Genomic DNA, 16,891 nt, shown 5'->3' with positions numbered 1-16,891 from the left:
ATGTCCCACGCTTTTCGATGTTCTACACGTAATGTCTCTTGACTGACGCTGAAGTATACGCAGAAATAAATCACGTCACACAACCCCAATTCAGCGTTCCTTAGTTTGACACACTCATGCGAAGTGCCATCTTTGATGACCGAATTGTGGCCGCGATCGGACAGAATGGAAAGACCTATCAGCGCCGTCAGTTCACTTGCCGCGATAATCATGCCAGACGGCGGGAGTTCGGTAGCGTTTTGCTAGATCCAATCAATCTTCATTCACTCACTCATTCACCCCGTGACAAACAAATCGCGCTAACTATAGCTGTGGTGTTGCAGTTGTGCACAAGTTGAAAGCAAATGCTTTAGACGGCTCGTCTCTCTGTCACTCAGAAAGTGTCTAATAGGCCATCCCCATGGCCATAAAGTTTCCCAAAATTAACTAGAGGGACTCTGGCGCTGCGATCGTTCAGCGGCCATAGGAATTATGGGTAGTACACATTTACCTAGTCTTCGTACTTGCGGCGGCGAATCGCTCTTGCGGCTTCGTTTATTGCTGGTTACGGTTTTGTTTTGAAAGAAAGAACGAACCATTTTAAACTTGGTGACTTGATTCGAAATGGTAAGCCTAAAAGAATAAGGTTGTGAAGCGCAAACGGTGAAAATTTGCTAATTTATGTTTTCATAAAAAAACAACTCCAACCACACGAACACACACGGAGCCAGAAGCAGGCCAGAAGTACAAAAATTAGACAAATGTGTGTACTACCTATCATGCTACTGCTCGCTGAAGTGCCGTGTGTTGCAGCTCCCACAGACACTAGTGCCAGAGTTCCCTCTAGTGTATATTAAGAAACACTATGCCCATGGCCGCTCGATGAAAAACAGTTTTTTTATTCAGAGGCGATGCCATTAGGAAGTTTGGTGTCTTAACAATAGCATTGGTAGCTCGTACAAAAATCTGTAGACACACAGGCTCTGTGACTGTGTTCGAAACGCTCCAATCATTAAGTGGGGACAGTTGGCAGGAAACACGGATGGTACCCGTTTTCTTCCCAAGGTAGTCGAGGCACTCGTAAGACTGCTTCTCTGTCGAAGCGTTCCTTCCCGCCTCTCACTGAAGTGATTTTTTTATATTTTTTCATTTCACCGAAGGATCATCCGTTGCGCACGGACGCTGTGTGAGGATGCATACCGGATATTTGGTGATGCAGCGTTCTTAGTCTGGCGACACAGCCCTAGCTCTGGCCTCGGTGCATCAGCTTATCAAATATGGCTACGCAAGTAGCAAATCTCACTAATAACGACAAAATGTACCTCATATTCATCGGCAGCGTAAAATGAAACAAATCATTGGCTGATTTTACCACTCTTTGTGGCTGTCTGCGCTGTGAGCATTTAGCAGGAGCAAGTTTTTAACGAAAGGGTGTGGTCGCTTCTGCATAGGAGCTGCCATGTTTGTTTGTAACCACATTTACCACTGTGAACCGACACATATAGTTAAACGCGTAAATTGACCCAAGGTCTGAGTCAATCTTGCTATCCACAGAAAAAAAGCACTGCCTCCATTGCTCCTCGCTCCAGCGCCCGCATTTTCATTGGCACTCAAAAATGCACAGACATGCAAACGTCGCTCGACGAGACTAACAGCTGTTTATGGAATGAAAAAACTTTATTTATTTATTTAAAAAACTTTATTTTTCAAAAAAAGCTTCATCACCTGTTTATTAACCACAAAATTCGCGGTGCCAGAGGAATAGTTGAGATGCGAGGAGGAAACGCGTGCATGATGCTCACGAAGGAGAAATACTGCGAGCCAGACGCGCTTTCGCTCTCACCGATTCAGCCGAATCTATTCTCACGACTGAAACTCTTCAATCAGCTTTCGACGTTAATCCGAGCCTTTCGATGCATAAACAATAGCCTAAAGACCTTTTCCTGAAGTAAAAAAAACTGCTTTTCATCATCGCCAAGACTTCGGCAGACCCCTGTTGCAAAACATTGAATCCTAACAGAAGGAAGTGCCAAGCAACTTCGTCTGAGTCCGCACAGAGTTTCGACGCGCGATCTTGAGGTAATGAAAAAAAACCTTCCGACGAAAACCCACATGATGACACCATTTGGTCATCAGATAGTGCATGGGCTTCACTGGTGGTGCTAGTGAAAAAGAAAGGAACGAACTCTTGGCTTGTGCACCGATTACTACCGCCTGAAGAAAATACGAAGAAAAACAGAATTCCGTAGATTGACTCCACAATGCGATGTACTTTTCTACGATGGACGTCAAGATCGGCTATTGGCAAATCGAAGTCAATGAGAGCGACACAGAAAAGACTGCCTTCATATCGCCGGGTGGCCTTCAAGGTCATGCACTTTGGTCTTTGCTCGGCACCTGCGACTTTCCAACGAGTCATGGATACAGTACTGGCTGGCTTCAAGTGAAAGATATTACCGGTTTACTTGGACGACGTCGTGTTTTTCTCGGGCTTCAACGAACACCTCCGGCACTTGGGTTATGTACATCAAGTAATCAGGCGCTTCCAACTCACCTGAAACCAGAGGAATGCCGCTTCGCCTACAAGCTCCTGTTTTACAGGACGTGAGTGCACTCATACCCGCAAAAAGCAGCTGCCATTGCTGGGTTGCCACCTTCAATCGACAAATAGCCATGCACCGATTTCTCAGCGTGTGCGGTCATACAGCCGCTTTGCCAAGCATTTTCATGAGACCGCCGAGCGACTAACGCAGCTCGCGAAGACCGACGGGGAATTCGTATGGGGAATGGCGCAAGTGGAATTATTGCATGAACTGAAACGACACCTTCATATCACTGCCATACTTGTACATTTTGACGAATACGCCGATACGAAAATCCGCACTATAGAGTTTTAGAATAACGCACCGCGAGCCCTTGTGATGCGGTCACTGCCACTGCACATGCGTCGTAACGCGAGTCGGCGTTCGCGTTCGCGGACCGCACGCAAAGAAACTGAAATTGCGTGCGGTGATCATGGCCCGCATGTGGGCCGCAAGCGCTGGTTTCGAGGCTACGGGCGGTGATGGCGGCCCGCATGTAGCCCACAAGTGCTGGTTTCGAGGCTACGGTGTCGCTGCGATCATGCGTTGCTGTTCGGCAGGGCAAACGCTATTCTTAAGCTCATATGGCGCCCACTACGCCCGGAATGTCCGCAGTGCTTGCAAACGGTATTCTAAAACTCCCTACTGACGCATGCGACGTAGGTCATGACGCAGTTCTTGTGCAGAAGACTAACGGAGAAGAAGGCGTTATCAGTTTTCCTAGCCGGTTGCTATCGAAGGCAGATGGCAACTATTCTACAACAGAAGCAGACTTTCTTACGATCATCTGGGCTACGTAGAATCTTCGCTCCTACGTATATGAAAGTCCCTTCAAAGTTGCGAGCGACCATCACGCCTTGTGGTGGGTAGCTAATTTGAAGGACTCTTCAGGGCGTCTTGCGCGACGCAATGTGAAGACTTCAGCAATTCGACGTTACCATCGCTCTCAAATCCGGACAAAAGCACTCTGACGCCGACTGCCTGTCTCACACACCTGTTGACCCACAACCACAGAATGACGAGGGCAATGACTACTTCTTGGGAACCTGAAACGTCAATGACCTCACCGAACGACTGCGAGTGGACCCTCAAATCAGTGGCCTTGTGTAATACCTCGAGGGCAAAGCTGCCATTGTTGTAAGATAATCGACCAGGGGAATCGCACCGTTTTTTGGGGGGAATAGCATCCTCCTCAAGAAAAACTTCTAACAACATCGGGCCAACTACCTTATGTTAGTACCCTCGGCGTTACATCGAGAAATTCTGGACACTCTGTATATTGACTCGACGGCTGGGCGCCTTCAACTTTCACGCAAGTTTGTGATACAGGAAAGGCGCTACCGGCCCTGCTTTACTGCCAACATCACCCTCTAGGTAAAAAGGTACCGAGAGTCTCAGCGACGGAAGGCACCACCAACTAAGCCAGCTGCACGTGCAACTATCGAACCACCTCACCATACGTTCCCATTAATAGGCATGGACTAAGCGGGGTTGTTCCGGACGTCGACTTCCGGAATCACATTGATTGTCCTTGCTAATCTGTACCCCACCCGCTTCGCCTAGGCAAAGGCACCGCTCGAAAGTAGTGCTGCCGAGGTAAAAAGTTCTATGTTTAAAACATTGTCCAGCGCCTTAGTGCACCATAGGTGCTCATTACCGAGAGAGGTATGACATTCACTACTGACCTAACTCAGGCTTTCTTCGAATACAGCCAGACAAGCCGCCGTCGTACGGTAGCGTACCACACCGAGATCAATGGCCTCCCGCAGCGGCTAAGCAAGGCTATCGCTGATCGGCTGGCCACGTACGTCGACGTCCAACACAAAGTGTGTGACGCCATCTTTCCCTACGTAATCTTCGCGTACAAAACATTAATTTCTATGCAGCGGTAGTGTAATGCGCATACAAAACTGTAACAAATGTGAAGTGGAATTGGTGTTTGAAGTGTTCGAGAAGCTGCAGGACTGTCGTAATCATTTTATTGAGATTAAGCGCCCGACGCGGACATCATGAAATATTTTGGCACTTACGTGGGCACTACACTTAACGCTGGAAACTTCGACGGTACTTGTATAATTGCCGACGAGCTTCACTGTTTGGTAGTTGATCAGCGGCCAATGCTCTGTTCACCACTGACCGTGCCATAGCGTTATGCTGCAATGGGACTTTCTAACTACCGCTATCCACCCTCCCCCATTCCGTCTAATACGAGCTGTTGCCTTCGTTAACATTATAACCCAGGTAAAAATATGTGTTGTCTCTTCAAAAAAAGTTCCAACTCCGAGTGTGCGCCTGAATTGTTCTTTTCCAGCCCCCGTTACTTACTGTGCCCCACTTCTTGCAGTCACAATTAACCGTCACTGAACCTGCCCAAACGGCTGTTTTGTTACGCTTGTAAAGCTTTTTGTTTTTTTTTTTTCGGTGCTAAAGTCATAACATCTCAATGATCCAATATCTTCAAATAACACTTGCGATGCTCTCTTTGAGAAAATTAATCTATGAAATGAACTTGAACAAGTGAGAACTAACCATGGCTTGTGATGTTATAAGCTTTCGACTGAAAGCGCAACCAGGTGAAATTACACATGTTCAGATTTTTTGGCTATACTGTATTTATATTGACGACAGAAGAAATATTATACTCAATTGCACACAAAGAATCGCAACTGCATCGCTGTCAACTGTTTTTCACTTTGTGTGTGACAATCTATAGATGTCATGTTTCACGTGATGGGTATATTTCGGGCGTGATGAACATATGTCCAAAAATAAATTGTCATTACGTGCACTCTTCTTACCTACAATGAATGAATTGTGTTTTGATACGGACCTTTTTAAGACAAACACAAAGCCATCAGTTCAAGTTAAAATCTAAGAATATTTTCAAAAAGGTGGCAACATACACTGATGAAATGCAATAACTGGAGTTCCGCTCCTATTACGTAGCCACGACAGCGCAAGCAGACGCAAAGCCTGCATGACGACAGCATTAGGTCACAGACTAGTATCAACATTGGCTGCCTCGTTTCCCATTATGGTCGCCAGTAACAAGTGGACACGCAACCAGTGTCACTGCTCGTTACGTCACAGCTACGAAGGAAGATTTAGACGGTGACTCATTCGCAATTATTCCTTGAATTCTTGTTTTGGTAGTTGAGCTGTCGTTAAGCGTGAATCACCAACTAGCACGAATTTTCCCCTTGCTTGACAGAAATAAAGTTGGGGGACTTTCAAGCTTCGCATTTAAGAGTTGAACTTGGTAGCGAAATCCTGCCCTTAGTGTGCGACACACACGCAAACACACACACACACACACACAAATGCGCGCGTGCCGCCGGCGTGGTGGTGTAGTGGCTAAGGTAGTCGGCTGCTGACCCGCAGGTCGCGGGATCAAATCCTGGCTGCGGAGGCTGCATTTTCGATAGAGACGAAAATGCTGTAGGCCTGTGTGCTCTGGCTTGGCAGCACGTTCAAGAACCCCTGGTAGTCAAAATTTCCGGAGCCCTCCACTACGGCGTCTCTCATAATCATATGGCGGTTTTGGGACGTTAAACACCACCAATTAATCAATCAATCACCAACGCGTGTGCGCTAGCACGACGTATCTATTGCAATGCAATGACTGTAGTCTAGGCACTTTCCTCTGCTAGAGCGGCGTTCTGCTGTAGTCGAGACACGTTTTTCACAATGTCTCACAGATGGCACACAGACACACACTTACGTGCGTGCGCGGAAATTGTACATACAGGTTTTTGATCTGAAGCAAGAGTCGCATGGCCTCCAAGATATACGCCACGCACTCGCCTCATCAGAGCATGAAGAGTCTCATAATGCCTCAGAGATGGCAACACAATATTTAGCGTTTGCTGTTTGCTTGATCAACGCCTCTTGAAAGGCATAATATGTTTTCCGCTAGATGGACAAAGTTGTCCTTTTTTAGAGCTGTTTGAAAGTTCGTTTGTGTTTTTAGCGGCGATGGCTGCATCATCCCGGCCTTTTTTGACGTAGTTTGATGGTCTCCCAAATACGCCTACAAATCGCCGAATGGGCTAGCTTTCATTGAGACGAACAAAATAAGCTAAGGCGACTACTTTCACTACATGGCATTTGTGTAGCGTTTTTCTCAAAACCGCTGCAAGTAACATCGTGTCTTTGTGGTAGGACAATTGCTTGCCACGCCAATGGCCAAGGTTCAATCAGCAATGAGACCGAAAATATTATTCTTTATATTATTTGCTTCTTTCCTGACTTTTACCCACAGACAATTTTTCACTCACAACCAATGGTGCCGACGCCGATGGCGGAACTTCTGCGACACGAGCTTTCTAACGCTATCGCGGTAATACAGAGTACAACAGTCCTTGATCCTGGCGGAAGTGCTCTTAAGCGCCGGGCGGCTGGATTTTAAACGGCGATGACGTATTCGTGAGCTTCGACCAGCCGATCGCAGCGTCATTTCAAACAACATAATCGCATAAAACCTTTACCTGGTCTGTAGTTCTCATAGCTGAAAAATCTGTTGATTGTTGTATCGTGGAAACAACGTCGCTTGTACTCCCGTCGGCTGTTTGCTTGCCTTCTTGCTTTTTTAAGTCTCCTTGTCTTGTCATCAAAGAGAAAAGTAGAGTGGAACGGCGAAAATCACTGCTTGTTCTTGTTCATCTATCGATCGTGGCGCATACCCACTATGGGGGATTGTCACCCGGCCACAGCCTTCTTTTTTCTCTCAAATACTACCATAAGCCATCGTGCATAGTATAATAGGTGGCAGTTTTACAGTCAGGAAATTATTAACATTTATTGTCACCCGGCCACAGCCTTCTTTTTTCTCTCAATGACTACCGTAAGCCATCGTTCATAGTGTAATAGGTGGCAGTTTTACAGTCAGCAGATTATTAACCTTTCTGATTGCTTACCACTCGGATTGTCTGAGTGTATTAACATAGTACTAGTTAAAAACTGATATTGATTTATTCACGCAAGAAAATTACTATGAATACCACTAAATTTTTTTTGCCGAAAACAGCGTTTTGTGTTTTCGCGAATGATTGTACCTTGCCAGTCATGCTGCATCATACCCAGTCTGCAGAGTTATCACGTTGCAAAACATTTTCACTGATAATTGCCATGCAGAGAGAAGCTATTCAAACAAAAACAATGCAAGCAGAATACTGCTCGAATTGAGGTAAGGCAAGTAGATGACAGTGCGCGGATATTTTGCAGTGCAGATTATCACTGCCTCAGACTCACTTACCGGCCTGCGACCCGCCTTCATGCCCCAGCACTGCGAACGCGGCAGGCGGCCGCTAAAGCGCACTCAATTTGAATGTCTCCAGTGCCTGCAAAATAATGAATATTGTATTTCAAAAATAAAAGCAACAAAATTTCCTTAGTACACTCTGTTTTGTTATTATTCATGGGCAATTAAACTTAGGCAGATGTTCTACCCAAATCTCAGAGCATTGCCTCCGAACGACATTGGTGATGCCTTGTGTTCATTTCATCGCAACAAAAATCGTCACATATGCCATATTTAATCTCTTTCGTGATTTACATATGGACATCCTCGAAATATGCACAGCCTCAAAAATTGAAGAAAAGCATTAATCGTGAACTAAAAAAGAAGACCTTGAGCCGAAGAAGTCCCACGTGAACCGGGACCGAATTTATTGGAAGCTTCGACATTCCAACCTATGGAATAAAATTCAGCAAAGCAAGTGTCAGTGTATTACTTAATTGGTAATGTCCATCATTATTACCATAAATAATTATACCCTAAGGGCCCCCTTGAGGCATAGCATAAAGGGTTAGAACGTTTTACTGAATACAAAAAAACTAATAAAACTAACAATACTGTAGAAATACAGGAGCAATACTTTTGCAGTTTGTGAGAACAGACGCGTATAAAATACACTTATACAAATATGCCGTGGTAGAGTAATAGGCTTTCAAGTTCAGGTGAGCTGTAAGTAGCTGTTTGTTTGCGCACAAACCACGCTGTGAGACTATGGCTTCCAGAACGTTATACCATTCCTTGATGGTGACAGGAAGAAATTACTTATTGAATGCAACAGTCCTACTGAAATGACGCTGGAGGCTTCTGCAATTAAATCGTCGGTGAGAGTAGCGGAATAGAGAAGGTAAGAGAGAGCCATGGAGGTGAGAATAAGTAATAAAAACTTATGAAATAAACCTATGCAATATAGTTTATGTTGACGGAATTGACGCCTGTCAGCTAGACTCTGCAAGTCTAAAGACTCCTTAATAAAAGCGATGCCGGATTGGTGATGGTAATTGTACGTAGTAAACCGGGCAGCCCTATTTTGAACAAGTTACAACACATTATTTCGGAAGGTTTTGTGAGGACTCCAAATATAGGAGGCGTATTCGAACTTAGTAAGAACGAAGGTTACGTACACAATTTTGTGAACTGCCCCACCATGGTAGTTTAGTGGCTAAGGTACGTGGTTGCTGACCCGCAAGTCGCAGGATAGAATCGCTACTGCGGCGGCTTGCATTTTCGTCAGAGGCGAAAATACTGCAGCGCCATGTGCTCATAATTCACTGAACGTTAAAGAACGCCAGGTGGTCGAAATTTCCGAAGTCCTACACTACGGCGTCTCTCATATACATATTGTCCTTTTGCGACGTTTAACCCCACAAGTCAATCATCAATCAATTTTATGAACTGTAGGAGGTAATAGGCATAAAGTTCCTCGGATGTAAACAAGCTTTTTTGATAAGTCAGCAACTATACGTGTGTGATGTGATCCGATCATTTTAGAGCATTCGAAAAATAACTTCAAGGTATCGGTAATTCTCTACATATGCCAAGTTCGTTGAGTTTAAATTCCAGAGGTATTTCGAGTTCGACTGCTTGCAAGATACGTACATGTATGACTTTGCCTTTGGAAATAGTGGTCGTGATCAACCAGATTGCACACCCGTTTTCATCTAAGGATAGGTAATTTTGTAGAATGCTTTCGAGAGTGTGAAGAGTGTTCGGAAGAGTGTGACAACTTGCTTGTTTGATAATGCAGATAATAGGCATGAGTTTTATAGCAATGGGAAGCAATTACTCGTACAAAAAGTTTCGTTTTCGATTACCAAATACGATTTTCCTCCTTCAGGGGTTGCATTACCTAAGTGTGTGCGCCAGAAGTCCGCAACCTGTTGCCCACGTGGCAGCATTAGGCTCCACTCTGCACGACGTCAAAGCCTCCTGCCCCCACCCCCTCCCGCCGCTTTTTTTGTCCCTCTCTCTCTGAAGGCGGATGCAGCAGCTTTGAAATAAAATGTGGTTTTCGCATTTTTGCGACTTGCATGCAGAAAATAATAAATGTAGTTCTACAAACTAGTGTCAATTCACCGAATTGTCGCGCTTCGCCAAATCATCCTTTAATATTAATCATACAAGTAGGAACTTAAAGCCGTGTACGTTTTGTTCTGTGAAGGAAACTGCAAACAGAATCAGAAGCGCCCCCGTGACTGAAGCCGAGAGCCGAAGCACCAAATCTAAGCATATTGTCAGTTGCGACGTTCAGCCCTAGCTTAGCGAATGAGAAAATAAGGAGTCTTTTATTCGGAACGTGTGACGACAAAATGACAAAAATGGTGTTTTAGTTATTTCACTTGACTGAAAAAACTACACTGGTGTGATATTGCCAGACCAACACTCGTTATTCCTCGAAAATTCTGAATGTCGAACTTCTGTCCATGGATGTTACCGATTCTATGGCGTCTGTACGGAGAGAAACTTTCTCTATACTATCGCAGTCATACCGTTCAATAAAAAAAACGAAAGTATTGGCCTATGCAATGCCGTTGAAATAATGAGTCCGCAATTTCATTCACTTTTAATCCGCAATTGCTAGGTGGTCATAAAAGTTTTAAGAGACTCAGCTGTAGAGGAATAGCAATAGAACTTTTTAATTTTTATGATCGTGTATATGATGATGGCCTCACAATCCCACAGACAAAGATTGCGCTACATCACCTTATTTTTTGGCAAAGTGTGTTTGCCTCAGTAATTCTCAGATTTTAGTATATCAAATATGTTTAGGAAGTTGCTTCCCACCACATGTCCTAATCTACTTCACAGTATCAACAGCTCACTTAATCTATGCAGTTCAGATTGAATTACTCCTCACTAAAAGATACTGTCTAAACAAGAATGATGATAAGGGGGAAGCTGAGACCTACTTTTTCGTCTGTATCCTGCAATGGATATTAGCCAAAAATTTAGAATCTACACCTAATTGATTCGGTAGTATGGAAAACCTTATCAACAAGTGATGTCGCTGCGGGCAATGCGATCTCGCACCTGTCAAGACAAGTGTACTTGTAGCACCAGTTGGTTTAGGAACGGGGTTAAAGTTTTCACCCCACAAAAGAATTTTCAGTTTTTATTATGTATGTGAACACGCACGCAAACAGCCACATGAAACACATCACGTGTATTTAATACCCTTTCTCTTGAAAGAAATTTCTAGCTAGCTACTGATTTATGGAGATGATCAAAATGTATTCTAGCAACAGCCCCTGTTCAGTGAACTTTGAATCTCATTCATCCTGTGTCATTTCTACCCAGTAAAATTTTACCTGCACGGTTTTGGTTTCGGGCCTTTCCTTGTGCAAACTTTCTGTATAGTTAGGAAAGAAAGTTTGCTTACATACACTCAAAAATTTTTACACCCATAAGTGTGCATTTGTTTTGTCCCATGGGCAACACCCTTCTAGGGTGTCTAGGAACACCCTAAACAATAAGGTGTTTAGAAACACCCTGAACCGTAGGGTATATAGAAACGTTACACCCTACTTTAATAAGCGTCTATAAACACCCCTAAACTATGAGTGTTCAATGAAGCTACACCCATGCGAGTGGGGTGTACACTGAAAATCCCCTTGAAACGCTGGCAGTTTTATGGATGAGCATACTTGATTAAATGAAGCGCAATTAACACGCAACAAAAGCAGAGACACAGGAGGTGACGATTAGACTTGTGTGTTGAGGAGAGCCGTTCATAGCACTTCATTCTATCAAATACGCATCACCAACTGGCCCAAGCCTCAATTGTTCTCAGGGAGAAGCATGTATGAACCTTCTCTGTGGCTGACAAAATAAGGTGCCATGGTCTTGAATGAGCTGCATGAGACCAGTGTATATATGTGTACGTAGACTGGGCCGTAAACGACAAAGACGCGGAAGGCACAGGCACAGGCACAGGCACGCACGCACACACACACACACACACACACACACACACAAGCGCAACCGCGCGCGCGCACGCACGCACGCACCACACCACAGTAGTGCAAGCAGTAACCAGTTGCGTAAGGTTCAACCGAACATAACGCCGAAGCATAAAACAATTAAGCCCATATGTTAACATCTGTCTTTATTAAAGAAAAACTGCAACTCTGAAAAACAGCACTCTGATGGCATTCTGCAATGTTTTGAAATATGTCACGTGACCAAGTTTCTTTCTCTTCATACTAAATGTTCATTGTTTTGAACAAAATAAGTCTCCACAACATTCAAAAAACATTTGGGCTAGTCGGGCAAACGACTGAGACGTATGACGTTTGATTGACACCTACACAATATAAAAAAAAAACACGTAGAAAAGGTGAGCGAGTTTCTAGAGTCACATCTGCAACATATTACATCTTGCCGTATAAATTTCGACATTAAAAAAAGAGAACATTCGACAAGGTAGTGTAATTGAGGTTGTATTAATGTAATGTCAGTGTTGGTACACTTCTAACTGCAAAACCACTCGTCACTGCTGCTTGCACAATCATCTTCAGCTGCTAAGACGACTGGTGCTTTTTGAGAGAAGTGGGGCGAAGCTGTTCTTTCTGTATAGGAAATTCAATCCCGGAAACCTAAAACAAGTACACAAGGAAGAATGACTGAAATTTCACAAAGAGTGCAACATACAGTGTACACCATGCATAACTAACTGATTTCTTATGTGTAAGTGTAAATTGAGTGCATAGCAAACATATTCAGTGGCATCGGGCTCCACTGCAGTGAGAAATGCTAGAAAAGGTATGCTGAGCAATAAACGCCATAAAAAGCACGCTGTGGCAGAATAATTATACCTTTCGTGCCGTATATGAACCTCACTTTACCCTTTCAGCCCTCTCGCGCAGCAAATAAAAAGGTGCTGCTCCAAGTTGATAATGTTCCATTAGCTGCATGCAACGACCAATCTAAGTGAATGTCAAGTTCTATGCTTAAGTATGCATCAACACAGCTGCATGTGTATTTCTGCAGATCTACCATGGTACTCATTTGATTAGTTTATTAAAATGAATACAGTACGACGCGCAACAACACATACATATTTTATATGTATTGCACAAAAGCACAATGCCACTTAATATATATGATGGTATGCGCATTGAGAAGGTATTCAGTGCAGGTAACTTGTAAAATTAAGTAATGTACAGTTACGTATTAAAATGCAAATGATACTAGTGTTCTTGAACTGGCTCACATTGACACGATTATATAATGAAAAAATTGGCTATTAGGTCATTCTACATCAGACGTCCCAGCCATTTTGGTGACCACCGCAAATGTATTAAAAAATCGCGCTGATTTTACTGCAATAAAAAGGGTAACTGCTAGAATATTTCGCAGACAAATAATTTATTGATGACGTGGCTGGCTCCTGCACTTCCCGGAATCTCGTATGGATGTTTGGGAAAAAAAATCTTTCATAAGTATCTCTTCTTCCGTGCCAAATTCGGTCTACAAGTTAAGTGAAGGGCTTGTGTGAAGTGTTTGAAGCTCAGTAATATTACCATTTTTGACCACATACGCCTCAAATAATGTAGCCAAAATGTGTAATATCTCCATTTTTCTATATCAATACTGCACTTTGAATGGATATCTGAGGAGTTAATACTTAATCCACATAAGGTATATTTGAAGGAAAAAAATATTTTAGACCTCTCAAGCTGTCACACTTTACGAGAAAAAATCGCCAATTTCACAAAATAATTGTTTTGTCTATAATGAGACGCAACTTGCACCATGCGGTGGTTGAATTAAAATAGACTTTGTACCTAAATCGAAGCAAATAAACAGTTCTTTTCATGTGCCAAATTTTGTCATAGCAATTTATGTTTTGAGAAAAAGATCACATCATATCCACGGAGTGAATGATGATGAGTTGGGCGCAGCGTTCGTCCGTCCGGACGCACAAAAAGATAGACAGACAGTCTGACGCCAGCATGGACAAACATAAAGACGTACGGACTCAGAGACAGACCGACACACGGAAACCCAGACGGATGGATGCACAGACGAACGGACGAAAGCACAAATGTACGGACGAACGATTCGCCCCACGAATCATCATTTTTTCCGTGTATATGCTGTGAAAACCACAACGCTATCTATTGTGCAAGTCATCAAGTGGCTACATAATACTAGTACGACTACAGAGGAAGGAACGACCCACGGCCTCAAGAGCTTTGCCCCTAAATGATTTTTGAAGTTCCAAGGTCCCCATTTGCCATTTGGTCATCTGGCAGCCGACGCCTCGAAGTTCCCCATTGCCGTTGATGGGAAAATTAAAAAAATATATTTTATTCCTTGAAATAAAAATTGTAATGATGAAACTTGTCACATACACTTTTATTTGCTTTCAATTTAGGTAAAAGGTGTTTTTTATTGGACCACCACATGGTGCAAATTGCGTCTCAATACAGACAAAAATGACAATTCTGTGAAATGAGTGATCTTTTCTCGTAGAGGTTAACAGCTTAAGATGTCTAAAAATAATTTTTCATCAAAATATCTGTTCTTGGAAGTAAGTAGTCACAGCTCAGATATTCATACAAAGTGCAGTATAGCAATGAGAAAATGCAAACTTAACACACTTTGACCAATTCTTGCAGACGTATGTGGCGAAAAATTTGTATTATTATGGCTGAGTTTCAAACACCTTACATAAGCCCCTTTACTTAACGTGTACCAAGCTTGGTATAAAAAAAGGTGCGGAACTTGTAAAATATTTTTTTTTCACAAAAACCACTCAAACAACAGTCTACAAAGTTTGAAAGACAATCACGTGACCAAAAACTTTTTCTCTCCAAAATAATCAAGCAGTTCACTGTTTTCAGTGCATTAAATCAGCACATTTTTTTTTTCAAACACATTCGCCATAGCCGCAAAATTGGCTGGGAAATGTCGAATAAAGTGACCCTGTTACCTTCACTCAATGATCATTGCATACTGCTAAATTAGGGCCATTTGTTTCAATCAAGCTGTCAGGGTGAGAAAGCATAACTACTTCCCAATGCAGCGTAGGCTGTTCAGTGGCTGTGCGTGTTGTGTTCCCAGATAGATATGCTGCCCAGTCTTAAATTTTGGCTGCAACGCATGCTTGGATACCGAGCAGTATGTATAACATTAAAGTGTTTTTGTGCAACAAAAACTGGCAAGGTTCCTTTTGGCGTTGCATAAGTGGTTGCCAGACTGGAAGACTGAATATTAAGCTTCACATAGCGAAAATACCTTTAACATCTGAAGCACTTAGCGAAGTTAAACGCCAAAGCGAAGCGATGGCAATAAAACTCTGAATAACAAGAATATTTTGAAAGTTACACATGATGGAAACAATCTGAATAAAATGTGCTCGAACGTTAGCAGTTATGTTCAAACAAGCGTTTGCGCTGTTCAAGTAGGCAATTCGACCACACACACAGACTAAAGGTCTGTTCAAACAAAAGTCCAGCTTCAGTGCTCGATCCGCTACTAAGGCACGGCTGTCGGCAGTGTCACGCTACGTTGCGGGTGAACGAAAATACCGGTGAAGACAAATTTAACGAAATTGATTGAATTAGCAAGTAGGCTAACTTCGCGAGGCGCACCTAACGCCAAACACTATGCTGTGTTGTCACCCGATGCATCAACCCGAGTTATCACGGTAGTGTTACCGCACAAAACAAAAAAGAACCGAAAAGAACGACGTGGACACCACGCCCTTGTTTTCCGTTCTTGGTCTTTTTGTGCAATAAGAAAAAAAAGAAAGTAAATGAACTACCGACATGCCCAAGCATATGCGTCTTACATACGGTTGACGCTTAGAGCGAACAGGCGCCGTCCCCACACATGTATTAATTAGTAAACTAAAATTGATGTGCAGCACGAGCGGGCCCCGTTAAAAACGGCTGCCAACAAAGGGCACCGCAAAAATCTCTTCAATTTTTTCGCTGAACCTCAGCGGTGCACGCTCACTCTGCTTTGTACTCCAAACAATCTAAACAAACAAACAAAAAAACTTGCCCACAATCACACTTCACCATCATCCACGTGAAACAGTTTGGACAAATATTCTCGCTAAGTAAACATATGCTGATTTCTTATCAACTAGTTGAAAACAAAATTGTTTGAAGGCGTTATTCTTGTGCTAACGCAGTTAACAAAGCGCTGAACGGAACAACGTGAGAGCGGTACTCACTATTTCACTTCGAGTGCTCCACAATATGAATCCACAGGTCCAGTCTTCAGGATGCTGCACCTTCGCAATAATCAGCACTGATAGAACACACTGGTGGAGCACAGAGCGCAGGCATATTTCAAACTAAACACCGACTAATAAACTCTATCGATCGAGAAGTCACGCGCACCACACGCACACACATGGGAGGGTTTATCGCCAGCGCACGCAGTGACATGTAAGACTATGTCGACCCCTTTTCCGCGCTGTGCGCCCGACGCGCAGCAATACCGGGCAGCCAAGGAGGAAGGCGGGCAGCCAAGGTTGCCTAGGCGACGAGACTTGATGGCGCCTTCTGGCGCTCTCAGACCGGCTAGATGCGGTTTAACGCTAGCTCCGGCCATCTGCTGATAACGCGGGCACTGCTTTTTTTTTTTTTTGTGTGGCAGCGATGTGTTGCGTTATACTCGTTGCTTAACAGTGCATCTGAAATGCAGTGAACTTTGTGACGGTGCAGTGCGGCCAGCACGAGCTACTAGTCAAAACGCGCATTTGTAATATTCAGGAGCAATGTTTAGCGCACCTTCACCGACCTAATGTAGTGAATTTTGGTAAAAAAGCTAAGCTGATGCGTTTTGCTTAGCTCTATAGGTCTTTAGGAACTGCACATTCAGGGTCACGCAGGCGATATTTCATCAGCACTTTCAATTCGGTAAATACATTGCAACGTTGCATGCATCGGCCGTCACACTATTCGGTGAGAACATATTGCCACGTGCGTACTGCTAGGAAGACGAAGACGACAGCGCATACGCGCATCTGCACGCTGTTATGCAGCAAGCAATAACAAGAAACATGAGGAACGCTCTG

At 43.6% G+C, this 16,891-nt stretch overlaps 1 protein-coding gene across 17 annotated transcripts in view; it reads right to left on the bottom strand.

Annotated features, from left to right (window-relative positions):
- Positions 1-16,336, bottom strand: part of LOC119171733 (neprilysin-2) — a 126,908-nt gene extending 110,572 nt beyond the window's left edge. For 5 of the 17 annotated variants that reach the window (XR_012894352.1, XM_075890179.1, XM_075890174.1 and 2 more), the window contains exons 1-2: positions 16,043-16,330; positions 7,816-7,900 (exon numbers count right to left, since the gene is read on the bottom strand). Coding sequence is in view for 16 of the 17 variants with exons in the window: in XM_075890179.1 (XP_075746294.1) it covers positions 7,816-7,836 (21 nt within the window). In the remaining variant the exon portion in view is untranslated. Of the gene's footprint in view, positions 1-7,048; positions 7,164-7,815; positions 7,901-16,042 lie in introns of all 17 variants that reach the window. The other 12 variants (XM_075890177.1, XM_075890181.1, XM_075890178.1 and 9 more) reach the window with 7 other exon arrangements.
- Between the last annotated feature and the right edge of the window lie 555 nt (positions 16,337-16,891).

The sequence above is a fragment of the Rhipicephalus microplus genome, chromosome 3 (genome assembly GCF_043290135.1).
Source record: "Rhipicephalus microplus isolate Deutch F79 chromosome 3, USDA_Rmic, whole genome shotgun sequence".
Lineage (NCBI taxonomy): Eukaryota > Metazoa > Arthropoda > Arachnida > Ixodida > Ixodidae > Rhipicephalus > Rhipicephalus microplus.
This window is presented reverse-complemented; position numbering and strand designations above follow the sequence as displayed.